The sequence below is a fragment of the Varroa destructor genome, unplaced genomic scaffold (assembly GCF_002443255.2).
Source record: "Varroa destructor unplaced genomic scaffold, Vdes_3.0 BEIS01000002.1, whole genome shotgun sequence".
Lineage (NCBI taxonomy): Eukaryota > Metazoa > Arthropoda > Arachnida > Mesostigmata > Varroidae > Varroa > Varroa destructor.
In genome coordinates, this window is record NW_019211455.1 from 26,894,735 (window position 1) to 26,910,280 (window position 15,546).

At 40.0% G+C, this 15,546-nt stretch overlaps 2 protein-coding genes across 5 annotated transcripts; both read left to right on the plus strand.

Annotated features, from left to right (window-relative positions):
* The first annotated feature begins 263 nt into the window (after nt 1-263).
* Nucleotides 264-4,827, plus strand: LOC111244270 (protein FAM151B). 4 transcript variants are annotated; one of them, XM_022791176.2, is made up of 8 exons: nt 271-740; nt 1,697-1,737; nt 2,142-2,259; nt 2,604-2,656; nt 3,129-3,335; nt 3,694-3,963; nt 4,089-4,301; nt 4,691-4,827. In XM_022791176.2, exons 1-8 carry the CDS (start codon nt 473-475, stop codon nt 4,793-4,795), a joined length of 1,275 nt encoding a protein of 424 aa, XP_022646911.1. In that variant the 5' UTR covers nt 271-472; the 3' UTR covers nt 4,796-4,827. The 4 variants fall into 4 exon arrangements, with proteins under 4 accessions (XP_086837377.1, XP_022646911.1, XP_022646910.1 ...); XM_022791175.2 differs by having other exon boundaries at nt 272-740; nt 1,676-1,737; XM_022791178.2 differs by lacking the exon at nt 271-740 and adding an exon at nt 958-1,202 and having other exon boundaries at nt 1,676-1,737.
* A 2,013-nt stretch (nt 4,828-6,840) lies between these two features.
* Nucleotides 6,841-8,235, plus strand: LOC111243755 (patatin-like phospholipase domain-containing protein atgl-1). The gene has a single exon (XM_086982127.1). The coding sequence runs from the start codon at nt 6,841-6,843 to the stop codon at nt 8,233-8,235; it is 1,395 nt and encodes a 464-aa protein (XP_086838253.1).
* The last annotated feature ends 7,311 nt before the right edge of the window (nt 8,236-15,546 follow it).

Genomic DNA, 15,546 nt, shown 5'->3' on the forward strand with positions numbered 1-15,546 from the left:
GATGACTCATTTTAGCTTGTGTTCTGTGAAGCAAAAATCATATTCGTTTCATGTAGTTTAGTTGACAAACCACGATTCGCGGTCATTGGCTTATACTATATAATACAACGAACCGCAAAGTACTCTGTATTTAAAGTGATTGCTATACAGGAAAACCGTACATATGTAAATATGTCTAGGGTTTATGAGTGATGGATCCACTTGTCGCTATTTAGATATGACATTCGGTGGCCCAACACATCACCAGCTATGCAGGTATTTCTCTTCGATAGTCTGAAAAAGCAAAAAGTGTCGTCCTAACGTTATAGAGGATTCAGCGATCTTCAACTCCAATTTAATATAAACTTCGTTCATCACCTTCACGTAGCACAGAAACGATATCATACTTTTCCTCTTCCGGAAAGCGTACCAGACAAAAGTATGCCACATACCTATCGCCACAAAAGGATAATTCTGTCCTGATTAGTGAGAAATGACGATGTTGTGGTGGAAACGTCAATCGGTACTGTTTGGCTGGTTGGCCAACCAGGTATATATTGGATACCAAGTTAAACTGTGTATGCCCAAGGTTAACAGAAATCAATGGTCATCTGTGAGACCATTAACGGAAGATATATGCCCACAATTGTTTCTACGTGGTAACAATGCCAGTGGCACTTTATTCCCTCATAACAACCAGGTAATAATTCCACTTCCAACAACGTCAAGAAGTTTGCAGGAGGCGAGGACAGTCAGGTCAGGTAACGCACTTGACCGGTGAAATGGCGATTTACGGCATGAAGCTAGATGGCTAGGCTGACTATTACACGCGAACAGTTTTTCCAATGATCATGGCGTCTGCTAAGTTGCAAGATCTGGTAGGACCATAGCTTTGTCTTAACGTAGCTTGATTGTGTGTCCAGACGACGCAAAATTTAGCAAAATTCGGGTTTGTATTGTTCATATTAGTCGATGACAAAGGACAGGTCAAGTCCTATTATTATTTTAGACGGCTAAACTGACTAAACATTAATGACAATAAGCAGAGTAAACACGAAATTTTCACTAGTCGCTGTGGCGCTGTACCTTATGTTTATGTTTCGAACTAGTTTAACTTTCTTCAGATAAATACCAAACTATGAGTAACGCACAGACTTCAATAAACCTGAGGTGGTCACATGCAACTAATTCGAGGGTAAAGCTCATCAATGCTCTTAAATCAGGTAGTTGTAACAGCCTTCCTTTGTATTGCTGTTATTTAGCACTATTCATGCAAAATAGTACGGGTAGTTGGTCCATATCAGTATATTCGTATTTGTAGCTAAGCAAATAAGTCAGAATTTACACACTTGAGCCACCCTTTTTGTTACGTATGCGCTGACGTTAGCGCCCAGTCACTTAATTCGTCTTCAAGTAAAGTAAGCTGCTGTTGATTATTAGAAGACCAGCTGCTGTATTCGAAACCGTAAATTGTACGTTCTCTATAGCAGCTTGCCTGTGCCAAGTTATTTCGAATTGGGAACTGTTGTTTAATGCCCGCATTACGTTGGTGGAAGTTATTCGCTTGTCAACTTGTTCCCATTTGTTAAAGACTATCAACTACAGCTATCTTTGAAGTGTATATAGCGAATGGAAATCTAAGCAATAAATTATAGACTTTGACAGATTGACTAACTTCCGAGTTGACATTTCTCAGATGTAGTTGACTTCATTGAAGGTGACGTACTTCTCGGCAATCTTGCTGGACACAGCAGTGATGTAAGTAGATATGTTCGGAATATAACGCTTTGCCTATTTTCTGTTGTACATTACTAATGAGAAATTTACCAAACATGCATCGCGTAATGGTAATTATCACCACATTTCCTTTCAAGCCTTAAATTCGTAGTTTAAGAATCTAGATCTTAATCTTAAATTAATGAGAATAAATCACGATCTATATGAATCGATGCTTTTTTTCGGTAATAATTTTGGAACGTTATTGTTTAAACGAACTTATGCCCTAGTAGTGATAACACTAAGTCTACCTTGTTACAAATTTAACAAGTCTAAGACAAGGTTACCTTTATATATGCCTAAATTTCAAATTCAATAGACATAGTAGGTTCCCTTGATTTCTTTCTTAAAAGTGACTTTCATTGTCGTATCGGTTTTCGCTACAGGCTCGTGTACCAATCATGGCGCATCCGCCAGACACAACGTCTGACATTCTGTTTAGCGAATGGATACGGCTTGTTAAGGAAAGCAGAACTTCAAAGGGTATTAAAGTCGATTTTAAAGGTACTTCATTCATCATTCAGTCACGATTATTAAATGCTGTTGGTGTTAGACATAGATGAATACATGATCAACCCAGGTAAATGTTCCAAATTTTACACTTAGCCGTGTCATTAGGTATCGCTTTAGGTTCCTAACCGTCAGCATAAAGCAACGCGTTTTCTGTTTCTTTTTTTAATCTATTTTTTTTTAAATCTACACCATTATTTGTCAAAAAACTACCACTGCAGCATCACAGAGCGGGAAGTGTACCGAAACCGTCGTATTGAATATCTTTTGACTGAGAAATTTCCTTACAGAGCAGCGGATTTTAATCTTGCTATATTCATGATTTTTGGTGTTTTCAGATTTCGATGCTGTTGAGTCCTGCCTTTCCGATATAGCCATAACTATTCCGACGGTAGGTTCACCTTATAGCAAATCTTCTAGTATAATCAACTTTTGTACGGCGACAGCTGAGGTTCACAATGGCTTCTCGCCTTGCATTCAAAAAATTATGGTTCAAATAAATTCTTTGAGCGAGTATGTAATATTTCTCGTATGCTTCTCTGCAGCGTTCATGCATAAAAAAGGTGAAAAAAAAAACAGTGTAGGAAGTACTTTTTTATTTACATGAAAAGTAAAATAGTTTTTTTAAAGATACGATTACTAATTGACCCGAAATGTATTTTTCGGCCGGGTTTGAAAAGTTTTTGATAACAGCATGGTTTTAACGCTTTTACAGAACAATTTTGCAGACTGTAGAAAACATTGAATTTATCATGTCGAAACGAAGTTGGAACATGACGTAGTCGTTTAGATAAAATCGTGCTATTACTTTTACGACCTATGCTGTATTGTTTGCTTTGTATCGATGTGAGTATCATGTGCAGCCGCTGAATCATGAGCTGTGGCTGAATGCAGACGTCTTAGTAGGGCCCGGTGAACCGAAGGGAACAGCCTTGCCAGCAGAGGCTTTTGTCGATATTTGCACAAGGAATGGCCCCGCGGGCCATGTACTTTCAATTGGATGGACCACGGAACTGGCGGGCACGCCACAAGAAGTACCCTCAGTCTACTCGTGGAAAAACATTTTTCAGGTATTTGTGAGCGTATGTACAGTGTATCGAAAACTCGCGCTAGAACCTAGAAAATTTGAGTGAAGCTGCGTAGTGATTGTAAAATTTATTTTCATCCTTTGTCTCAGAACTGCATATTAAGGTAAACAAAGGCTACGCAGAAACATACACCTACCGGCTGATCCGATTATTTGAGATATTGTGTTGACGTCCTCTAGACAGAATTCTTTCCCCTAAAATAAATGTGAATACGTTGCATGCCCTGTTGCCCTTGATTTAATATAGCCTGTAGATGGATTGAATTAGCAAGTTAGAACTACTACATTCAACGCTCCATGCTCTTCACATAGTTTTATACACATGTGATGTTTTTGCTCAGATGATTCGACTTCTAGACAAAGTTCCCCGTGAAACAGTTGTCACATTTCCAGTGCGTCTTTCGCATCTTGTGTTTGCTCCGTTGACACTTCTACTCAGCGTCAAGAGCGCTACCTCGCTGACTGTGTGGTCACACGCAGGTGACCCGTTACCAAAATATGAAGTGATGACGTTCCTCTTATGGGCTTACCCTAATCGAATCTATATTGATCTATCGGAAGAACATGTTCGGCGCGTCATGGACCTTCTCGAAAGCCTCAGAAAAGTTGTTGTAAGTTCAGCCGCTATAGTCGCTACATTTCGAAACGAATTCTGTTATTTGCCCTTAACTGGTTCATTAGAAAAGTTTGCAAAGTTTTTTGTTACTTGGCATTTTTTGCCGTCTTAACTTTCCAGGTGCTTACGTCAACGATGAAAGTTATTACTTGGAACACGACCGATGCAGCTGCATCACAGCGTGCTCCCTGGGGTAGTCCCTATGCAATCGTCGTATCAGGCCCGGGCTCGATAACCGTTGAAGTAGCAGATCCTTGTCGGCTTAAATCGGTTGGAATCAGCGGTGATCTCACTCAAATAGCGAGTCACAGCAAAGATTTAGGACGTTGTCTAGTAAGTCAAGTAGCAAAATGATATTCTTACAAATGTCGCGTTTCTAATTAAAGAAAGCGCACTAATGCCTGACCGCTTGCAAGATGGAACCTCTGTTCCTATCCTTGTGGTTGACAAGTTTTAGACTTAATATGGACTATGCTTATCAATTAAGGTCACATAATGAGTCGGCTGTATCAGGTTTTCAAGGCCTATAGTAGACTGGAAGTGCATCTTATAATTTCTCAAATAAGTATTCTTATATTGTTGTATCGGCTGAACTGCAAAGTTCAGTTGAAGAAAAAAACTACAATTAGTAGTTTGCGATGACAGCAGATGCAGATACCTTTGTCGACTATTGTATTTCTCTACTGCGAAATTAACACTCAACTTGCTCCTTGTAATTGCAGGACATGAAAACACTTGTAGACGACATGACTTTGTTATCTCAAGTGACGCTGACATTTATTGGATCAGGAGAAGTCGTTCTGTTTGTGGAACAGCCGATTCCATAAGCTTCAAAATAAATCTAGTGCTGCGGAACTCATCACTGGCTTATCCGTTATTCCATTATCATACCCACTAATATTCTATAAATATGGCCGTATGTACGACCCAAAAAATAGAAAACAGAAAGAATTCTTCCGTTTCTGTTTTTGTATACTGCTAAACAAAAAAACCCTTGCTTTCTCCTTTACATTCATTGTGTGTACGAAGGTAATTGCTTTAATGTAGAACTACCGCGGTGTTATACCATATTTTGGATGAAACGGCCTTTCTAATATCTCGGAACGTAGGCCTTACTAGAAGTTTGATCGTTTACCGCATTGCGACCTCAGATTGATTTTACTGGTTTACAATGGCGCCGAAATAGTTTTGTAGAATGAATACCTGTTCTTCGTGTTTTATTTTTTGTACGAGCCATATTACTAACGTGCATGCTGCTAAACCGTCCCTTTAAATAAGAAACATCCTCAAATCCTAAACCATGTCATTCTCGGGTAGTTGCATTTGAGTAAACAAACAGCAATTTGCACTTTTGGCTCATTTAAGTTGGTCTCAGTATTAACTATCGTATCCATCATACTTACGCAGTCATTTACTTAACGAAAATAGCGTTTCGAACAGAAATATGACGAATGCACAGCATTCTTTTCAAGTAGTCTATTCATCTGTCTTTAGTGATTCAACTTCTACCCGTTTTTCTATTTCCCGCCAAAAAAGAAAACGTAATTCAGTATTCTACTGTGGGCAGCTAAACAATCGTTATCGTCTGCTAAGTTGACATTCAGAGAGCAAAATATAAACAACAAAAAAAGCATCTCTCCCTTACCATTTCGCTGGTCACTCTTTGCTGTTAGAGGGAGTAACCGCCGCAGTCCTAGCACAAAGGGGTAGGCAAAGGCACGCAGCTGGTGGAACATTAACAATATAGTAGTTTGAGTATGTGTGAAGTACGGTCGTAGTTGTGATACGTGTGGGCGTGCTGCGAAACGCTTTACTTTGGCCTGATATCGTGCGGATCAACGACAACGTTTAAAACAATAAGCAATAGCTATTCATACAGATGTGCACGCGCGCGAAGTGCAGCAACAGCAGCTTTAATGGCCTCCAAACAAATGACCCAATGTTAACTATGCCGCTCTGTGACTGTAATCATTCCAACGTTGCGCTGTGCGAATAGATGTTTTTTCAACGACCCAAAAAAGAAACGGTGCCACCCGGGGTGCTTAACATTAACGGAAGTGGCATCCAATCCAAAGCCTCGTGAAGAATGAGTCACAGAGGGGGTTGAGAGGGGATGGCTCATATCGGCTCAGGAGGGTCGATTAATGTATGATCACGGATGCGTGGTCGCGGTCAGTTGCTTGCACAATGCAATTTTTGCAAGTGATTTACATTGTTGTTGTGCCAGAAGCATGAAGGCGCGGTAAAAAGGCAGGTTGACGGCAGGTTAAAGAAATGGAAAATTTACGATAAACAAGCTTCTTGCGCCTGGACTGTTCGTGTGAGGCAAATATCATAGTTACGACGGAAATTACGTGTCTAGGGACGTACCACACTCGAAAAGAATTAGCCTGAGTCGGATGCAGTAAATGAACGTAGTTAGGAGAACAATGGGTAATAGGCTGTTCACCCACAGAATAACTTCCGGTAGAATGTATTAATAATATATTTGGATCAAAGGATATGTTTTTGCGCAGATTTCCAGTACTACTTGAGGACTGTAGATTCCGATGGAACGAAACCAATTGAATTATATTAGTAGACCGGTGGCGAACAGCCTTAACCTTTTCTCAGCATAGTGAGCAGTTCTGCAGGAACTTCAGTCACAACGCATTAACGAAGTTCACTAATCGTAGAACTTAAAAAAAATATATTATGATTTATTCCCGGTAGAACTTAAACTCTAGCAAAATTTCCGTTTATTGTACCCCTGCGCAGCGCCGGTGCACGACTTTTGATTCAATTTCCGTTCTATCTGCTTTTTACACTACCCCATCGAAACCAGACAACCAGGACGGCTGTCTTACCAGGGTTTTCCAGACCGTCGGCAACGATGGTAGTCAAAATCAGTACAGCAGCGATGTCGAAGAACCGTCGCTTTTATGAAGAAGCTCATTTGAGCTTTTCGGGCGGCGGTTTCCTCGGCATCTATCACGTCGGGGTGGCGCTTGCGTTTCGAGATTTTGCCCCGCACGTCGCAAACCGCAAGGTATTTGGCACCTCGGCCGGAGCCTTAGCCGCCAGTTGCCTCGTGAGCGGTTTCCCTATGGATAAGGCAATCAACAATATCGTGACCTTAGCGGTACATTGCCGAAGTCTTCCATTGGGGCCGCTCCATCCGCGCTTCAACCTATTTGATACAATGCGTAGGGATCTTGATCTGTATATGCCAGCCGATGCGCACATTCGCAGCTCGGGTAAGCTGTTTGTGTCAGTGACGCGTGCATCAAATTTACAGAACGAGCTCATCAGTAATTTCGATTCTCGGCAGGAACTTATTGATGTGCTAATGGCATCGTGTTTCATTCCGTACTTCCTCGGTTGGGTTCCGCCAAAGGTCAAGGGTGTCAGCTATATTGATGGCGGAATTAGTCGTAACCTCCCTATCCATGATGAGCATACGATTACCGTGTCACCCTTTCCAGGCGAGTCGCGAATCGGTCCTCGGTCAGGCAATTTACCGAAAGTAGCATTCATGCCGGAGACACTTTTACGCCTCTGCAAGACCGTATACGCCCCTTCGCCCTCTATCCTCGAAGAGCTGATTCAGCAGGGTTACAAAGACGCCGTCCATTTCCTACAGAACAACGACATGATTTCCTGCCATTCGTGTATCGCAGCTGAGAATTACTTCATAACAAGTTCCGGCCCGTCATCATCAATGAAAATAAGTCACAGCCAGCAAGAGAATGACAGCGAGCAATTGTCTTCACTAATTATTACTGATAGGTCCATTGACGGCAAGGATTGCGAGCATTGCGACGCGCATATCAAGCTGTCGAGCAGGTCGAACGTATCTCGTACACTTTTGCGGCCGCTTGAGCTGGCGACGATTGAAGAACAGCTGGAGCGACAATTGAGGCCATATCGACATACGAGACTGGCGCGAACTGTGGCATTAGTGGTCGCCATTGTTATGCTACCGTTCGACATAGCTTTGGCGACAATAGGCAAAGCGGCGAGAAGCTGGGGATACATGTGGGACTGCATCCTGCACAGCTACAGCGGTTTGTCTGCACCTCTGCGTAAGATTGTTGTGGACTCGCAGGAGAAGGGTTGCCAGGTGTGTGGAGGACCGGGTGCAATTGCGGCAGAAAGCTCGACAGCTTCCTCTTCTTCGAACCATGTGCAATCCGACTGCAAAGCTGACGGCGACGAAGTGGACAATGTAAAGCACAAGCCTGTTTCAACGGATAGAAAATGTGCCAATTGTGTGAAAGGACAATGATTACTCATGATCAACCTCAGTTAGCAACGGTCGGCAAAAGTTCTGACTAAAACAGTGAATTCTTTACATTTGTCATGGGTTACTGAAATTCACAAGTCGCGATGCGATGTGAGTTGTAACGATTGGTAACGTGCCTCGATTTAGTACATTGTTTACACAGCACAAAGAATAAACGATGCATTCTGAACTAGTACGCATTACCACAGTAAGAACATTTATGTAATTGTTTTAGGTAAGTTTATTTTCGTGGCTAGGCTGGGTTGAAGCTTAGTGGTGTCCGATGTTTAGTTATATCTGCGTTTTTACATAGATTACATGCTATCCATCAAACTCGGCATTGGGGTATGCTTTGTGGTGTGGTAATTCGGTAGACAAACCTGATATGAAGTAGTAGAAATAGATTCGTACTTCGTTCGTAGATACTTTTCGAACTTATACGGTTAACTCGCTTTCATGAAGAAACATTATCGTCCGTTGACGAGTATTTGCTTTTGTCTGTTTGCCTGTCTGTCTGTCAACGCAGTCGTTATTTGTTGTACATGTTGTTGCATTAGAAGCTATATATTTGTTATCCTCATAAGCTTGTGTTGCCTTATTCAAACCGCAACATTGTCGAAAGAATGAAGAAGTAGTGATGTTTCGATCGTTGTACTACTCTAGTATGTTAATGGAAATAACGCGCTACTTGAAAGATTATCGCGGATCGGTCAAACCTAGGGAAACATTCGTTAATCATGATTGTATTGATGATTATGTGATTATGGTACTATGGTCTTTACGCTGAACATCGTTTAGCAGTATTATGGCCGTTAGACGATCTACGCTAAGTATTTTTGTACATAATTGTACGTAACACGCTGGTCATTCTGGCGTTGTCATTTTTACATGGGAAGTAACTGTGTCGTGTGAGAAGTAGTACAGGAATTCGAGTAATAACAGTTATTAACAATAGCATATAACGAAACTAGCCAAAAACAAAGTACAAGGAAACTTGTATCTAATATTTACTACGAATTTGTCTGTGCGCATGAACCGGCTGATGATACAAAGAACAGGATAATAACAAATAAATAACTTTATGCATATGCAGATGAAGAGATTGAATTGTTATTTTTATAGAAAAGTGCAAAAACTGAACCGGAATAAGCACGTATAATCTAATTGTTATTGCGGAACTTGTAATCGCGTTTCATCCTGGCTTGTAGAGATAATGCTACTTTTAGTAAGGTCAAAGGCCGTGTTTACCTCAGTCTACTGACACTCAGTCATGGTAGAAGCGTGTTTGTATTTGCCTGTTAATACGAGTGCATGAAATGCACCCTGTGCTAAAGGCATTATTCTTATGCATATGTGCAAGGATTGCTTTTTAAAGCTGCAGTGCATCGAAACAAAAAATGCGAGTTTGTAGCTGCAAATAGCCGTCAGACATGGCGCGAAGCGTCAAGCCCAATAATAGACAGATATCTAAGCCTGCTCTTTCGGGTCCTTACCAGCCAAAAGAACTTTGACCAAAGGTATTTATACGTTAAATAAATAATATCGTAGATGGATATTTTAAGATAGAATAACTTTGCCAATTAATTTCCACACGCCCACTTCGTGAAGGGCGTATTTCATCTATATCTTGTCGCTTATTACCTGATTCGATTGTCTATAATATAAATAGAAATGCTCTAACTCAGTAGATTAAATTCCAATTTATAATGGAAGTTTTTCAAATTTAAAATGTTTGTCGCAAGAGTATTTTTATCGACTCTGCACTGATTAACGCGAAAAAGTGGATAAAACAACTGTAATTGTTTTCGTCCTGTTGCCGTCCCGTACGTGAGACAAGAGCTGAACGCGCAAATAACGCGAGGTGTCAATAAACTATACATCGAACATTGAGCAACTATTCAGATTAACGATTACAGCATCGTAGAAATTATAATATTTAAATTCGCTCCTATGCGTTCGTAGTTTCTGCATGGGTGCCCATCGAGGCTTACCTTCACGACTCAACAGGATGCACGCTAAAAACTGTAATCTATAGACGAGAAGTTGGAGGACTGTATTTGTTATACTAAACATTTGGCTCAGTCAACTATTGACAATAAGAGTTACGGGGCGTCGAATGGTTTTTTATAGATTTTGCTATTGGCTTGGTGTCTTCATTATCATACTAAATAATGAGCAACGTATACAGCGATGTTGAAGAAAGTACGTGCTAAGTACTATAGCGTTATCGGCCGTTGCATATATAATTGATGCATGCAAACGAATGTCTGCTCACTGCATCTTCGTGGACAACATTCTTCGAGATGGTGTGTTGGTAATAGAAAATTTTAGCTCTTTTAGAAAATATTTTTCACTGTCGAATGGAATGAAAATTACTATAAAGAATCCTTAAGTAGCCTAAAGATAAAGAACTCAAAACATACTTTCACCGCAGAGCTAAACAGAATGCATTTTTACGCTCTTCGAACAACGTATTTTCTACAGTTATATTCGAAGTAAACTGCTAGTGGTATAAAAAATAGCCATAGAAGCTGCAATATTAAGTGATATCAAACCTCACTCCACAATAGACCGTTCAGGTGCACAATTTTATTCTATCTTTCGTTCTTACCCTGAAAAAAAGTAATTTTTGTGCTAGTCAAACCTGGCACATATGCCATAAAATATCAAGGTAGAAGTAATGAAAATACTCCAGGTTGTAAAATAGAGAAGGAAACGCGTTGGATTATTCTGGTAAATAAATGTCTCAATGTACTCTAAAGCATAGCATTTTTTTTACTGTGTTTATTGATTAATACAAGATCCGCCTGTCAGCAGGTCAGAGTGCAAAGTAAATAATCCTGAGCAGATCACAGTTTTATCTGAGCTAACACTCTTACATATTATCCAAGTTTTTCCGTTACACTAACAACGTCGTCGACTTGCCAGCTTACAAGGCTACGTGTGCTATTATATAACCAGTATGATTAAACTTCATGTGATTTTAGATTAACGCTACTGACTATAAGTAGAGTGCAGTTTGCCTATAACTGATTGAGAATAAACTGCTATAATGATGCACAATCAGAATAATCTACTTTTTTGTTACAGCTGCGAAGTAGCTGGCTCTTTTCTGCAAATTCTGACAAATGCCCATATAAATATTTCTGGTAGATGCTTTCAGTGTACCTACATAGTGTTCCTGTGATTGCGTAGCGAATAACGTATTGCGTATTCAAATCCAATCTGAGTGTTTCGTGTTAAGAACCAACTATCTGAAATAATGCCTAATGGCTTGCTACTTAAATACCATAGATAAGAATAGGAACACACGTATATGTATATAACTCATTAGATTCTAAAAGAGCCAAGTGAGTGAAATTAATCATTGAACGTACCTGTCTGCGCAAAGCTGCGAGGGAGTAATCATTGATCAATTTCCTTTAGCCCAAAATAGGAGTCCTGCATCGTATTCTAGCTTTGAGCATAAAGTTGCATGAACAAGAGTGTCAGCTCAAAATGGCTTTCGCCCTTGGGCTGGAAAATGGGGCGACAGCACTTCTACAGTCACGTCATATGTAAACATCTCCATTCAAAATGCAACTCGCTTCGTTATTTATGAAAAAAAAAAAATCGATTCTGTGTTTCATCTAAAAGTATACCTCAGTGTAAAATTGCACTGTTTTCCTTCTCGATGAAAACGCAGGGCTCAAATGTGTGGTAACCTTTCCTTAAGCTAACTAAAAATCTCAAACCCGAATCCCCAATGACTCTTTCTGCTCACAGCTTCCTGAGCCTAACCGTGGACTTTCAGCGCTGCTTTTGTATCACATGCAACATTAAAATATATCTAACTGGTTTTATATGCCAAATGCTTATGTATTGATCCGGCTATCGATTCTGTTCGTTCTTGATGGCGTTTCTGCGATCAAAACACAAATTTTGCGAAGCTGACCGTTATGAAATGCATCCAGTTACACTCTATGTGATGTTAGTTAGCAAACCAACGGAACACTGTATGGTGTGAGCGAAAGCTAAAAAATGGTTAACTTCAAATCGTTAAATTAAAGCTGCTCTAGAAAATTCATAAGTGTCCCTTAGCAACACGACCACCAATAGATGTCGAAATCGTGGTTAGTTTCTTCCGTTCAAAATTGTAAGGCTAAAATCAAGCTGCTTATGTAGAGTCCAGGCACGTATCGACGGCGCTAAGGGTTCAAAGCCTCACATGAAGAACGCTGGTTTTAGTGGGACGCGTCATTTATATTTGACTGCCGTGTCGTTCATTTGCTCTGGCATCGGACAAAAAAATATTTCGCACAATCCTTCGACAAGGTCGAGCAGTTCATATATTCCGACGCATACAATTTATTATTTCTATAGAATAGACATTATCTGATTCGTATCCTTACAAAGGAAAATGAAGAGTGATCACACTTGTCTGAGGGTCGCTTTCCATGAAACGTTGGCCGATTGGATAATTATGAAGATAAGGAAAAGGGCCAAGCTCCAGGTAGCACTGATATCTGCTTTTTCAAAGACAAACTGCAACAGTAAATATTCATGCTAAGGTTCTTCTCTTCTGACAACACGCCACCCCCTCCTTACATATGTTAAAGGACGGACTTGTCATTTTTAGGGTACGCGAAATTTTCACGAAGTAGGTTTTTTAGTTCTTAGTTTTTAGTAATTAATTATTTCGTCGTTATTCAATTCATTATTCAATCGTTTTTCTGTTAGCAATGAGCTGACCGGTTAATAAGGCCAAGTTTCGAAGCATATTCGTTTATTAATTTGGACGTTCTTTGAATAGTAGCGAATACTTCATCATATGTACAAAATACTTCAAGAGTGTTCACGAAGTAAAAAATCTGGCAAGAATTTTCGCTGTGATTTGCTGTTGCTTCCTAGAAAATAGTAATAATCTCTTAACCATCAATACTTTCTAATTTGACTGTGACGCCGTTATGACAGAAAGATAAATAAAAATGTCACTATTGTAGTTGTCGTCTACCATACCGGCTGCCAGGATTCTAATCTCATATGTCTGGTAAAGAGGTGGGTTGCTTATAGCCATATAGCTGGATTAGATTAATTAACGAACACACTTGATGATGAGAGACACTTTTTGGGTGCAAACTTAATTAAGCACCCTAACGGAGTGTATATATATATATATATAGTTAATTTTGTAATTTTTTGTAGTGATAATTATATACATAGGCTCTTATATCTCCGATTACTAGATATATTACAATATCTATTGTGCTTTAGCGATCACAGCGATTTATTGTATCAGTTAAAACTTAAGTACGGTACGACTCTTCATTGTAGTTCGAAGCTTGTAAGCGTTACCGCACCTGTATCGTATGCTGTCAAATGCCCCGTCCGGGTGTACGGATTCAGTAAGACTCGGCCACTGGCCTATCGCCTCAGACATGAAAGGCTCTTATTAGCTCGGCAACTGCCGTTGCATTCACAACACGGTTCGAGTCTCAACGGCGATGATGACAGCGACGACAACGATGAAGAGAAATGGGGATAGATAGCTATTTAAAGGAGAACGCTGGAAAAGTAAAGAGAGCCATGCGAGTATCGACCGACTGAGGACGTACGGAGCTTCTAGTGGTTTATTCTTCGATGCCTTCATTTTGTTTGATTTCGTCTCCCGCCCCTTGCGACTTAACCTTCGAGTGTTTCGACGTCGTAATGTGGCCGTATTGTCGCAACTAACCAGACAGAGAACAGTGCTGTGAAGAGTATACGTCGCGGTGTCTCCAGAGTTGTTAACGGCTTCGCAACTGTTACATAGCCAACGATTAAGCGTCGAATAATTTCTAGCCATCATCACGTGACTGTTCCATAACCTCGAAAATGGCGGCGTTTACCCGTCCGTAAATGGCTTGTTAGAATAGCACGAAGATACAGTGTGAAAATTCTCGAACATATTTCTCTTCGACATACAGATAAGTTAATTGATTATTACAAGTCGCACCTATATTCCACTGAAATAGGTTGCGCTATGGATAGTTTCCTTGTTCAGCTAAACGTGGTATATACTCCGTATGGACAAATTTGCCGTAATTACATAAACATAGCTACTATTTGTTTGTCAATGAAAAGAAATAAACTATTACTAGTTTGTTGCGTAAGCGTCTTTGTGTTTATTCACGCTTAGTTTGAACTGTCGATGGAGTCGAACGATCGATGCTGTGCATATTACTTATATATATAGTACCACTATTAGTGGCAGAGAAGAACATGCCATGACAATGTCTTTGTGAAGCTGAAAATGAATGAGGAACAGCTTCTGGGAAGGCTAGAAAACATAGTATCGATACGATAAGATGGAATAGACAACTGCTGCCATGAAGCAGTTTAGTTGCATAGCTGTGATTGCCGTCGTGTGATCGGGAGAATATTGCAACGCTTTGCGATATTTATTTTATATATCGCGTCACTACCTTATAGTTCATACTTAATTATATCAAGTAAATTAATTTACTATAATTATAGCACATCTTTATGTGTATGCTTATTAGCCTTTTCTAAGATGGCAGTTGAGGCAAGTGAGTATTTTAGTTGATATCAAGTGAACTTTCAAAAGTGACTCTACTTTGCTAATCCTTGCGTTGTATGTGACTTTACAGGAATGTCTTGACCGGCGGTTGCCTAATCTAATGAATAGGGTACAGCAGTTGATTCGAGTAATGAAAAACAGCGTTATTATTGTGTAATATTGTACATTAGAGACAATGCTTTTACTGTTAGAGGGTTTCCATATCTAGAACAGCAGTCTCGCATCACTTTGTCCAGGTCTGCAGGCTAGAGAAACTCGCTGCAGGTTGGGCTGTTCGTCGTCACATTGTGGTCGAGCTATTGTTGCTACGGCAGGCCCGTTGCTTCACGAATCCTGGGGTCCTTAACTGGTACGCACAGCAATGCTAAATATAGCGTTGTATCTTGCCTTTGCAAGAACATACATTCTTTGTCACAAATTGTCGTTGTCAAACGTCGGAGGAGGCCCCTTAAAGATTGACTGGAACCCTTGCTTAAATTTGGATAACGTATCTACGAATTTAACAGATCTAAACGCGCTCTCACGTTAAATTTATAGCTCTAGTAAATATTCGAAACAAACTGTGGACATACTTGAGGACAAGCATTTATGATGAATGTGTCATGCTCAAATATTTTCGATATAAACTTGGAAATATTAACCAGCAACCTGAGGTCCTATCTAAAAAATACATTTAAAGCTTAGTTACACCTTGGTATTAATCTCGAAATCTTGTATTGTATGCTAAAATGCTTGTAAAAAAATGTATTGTATGC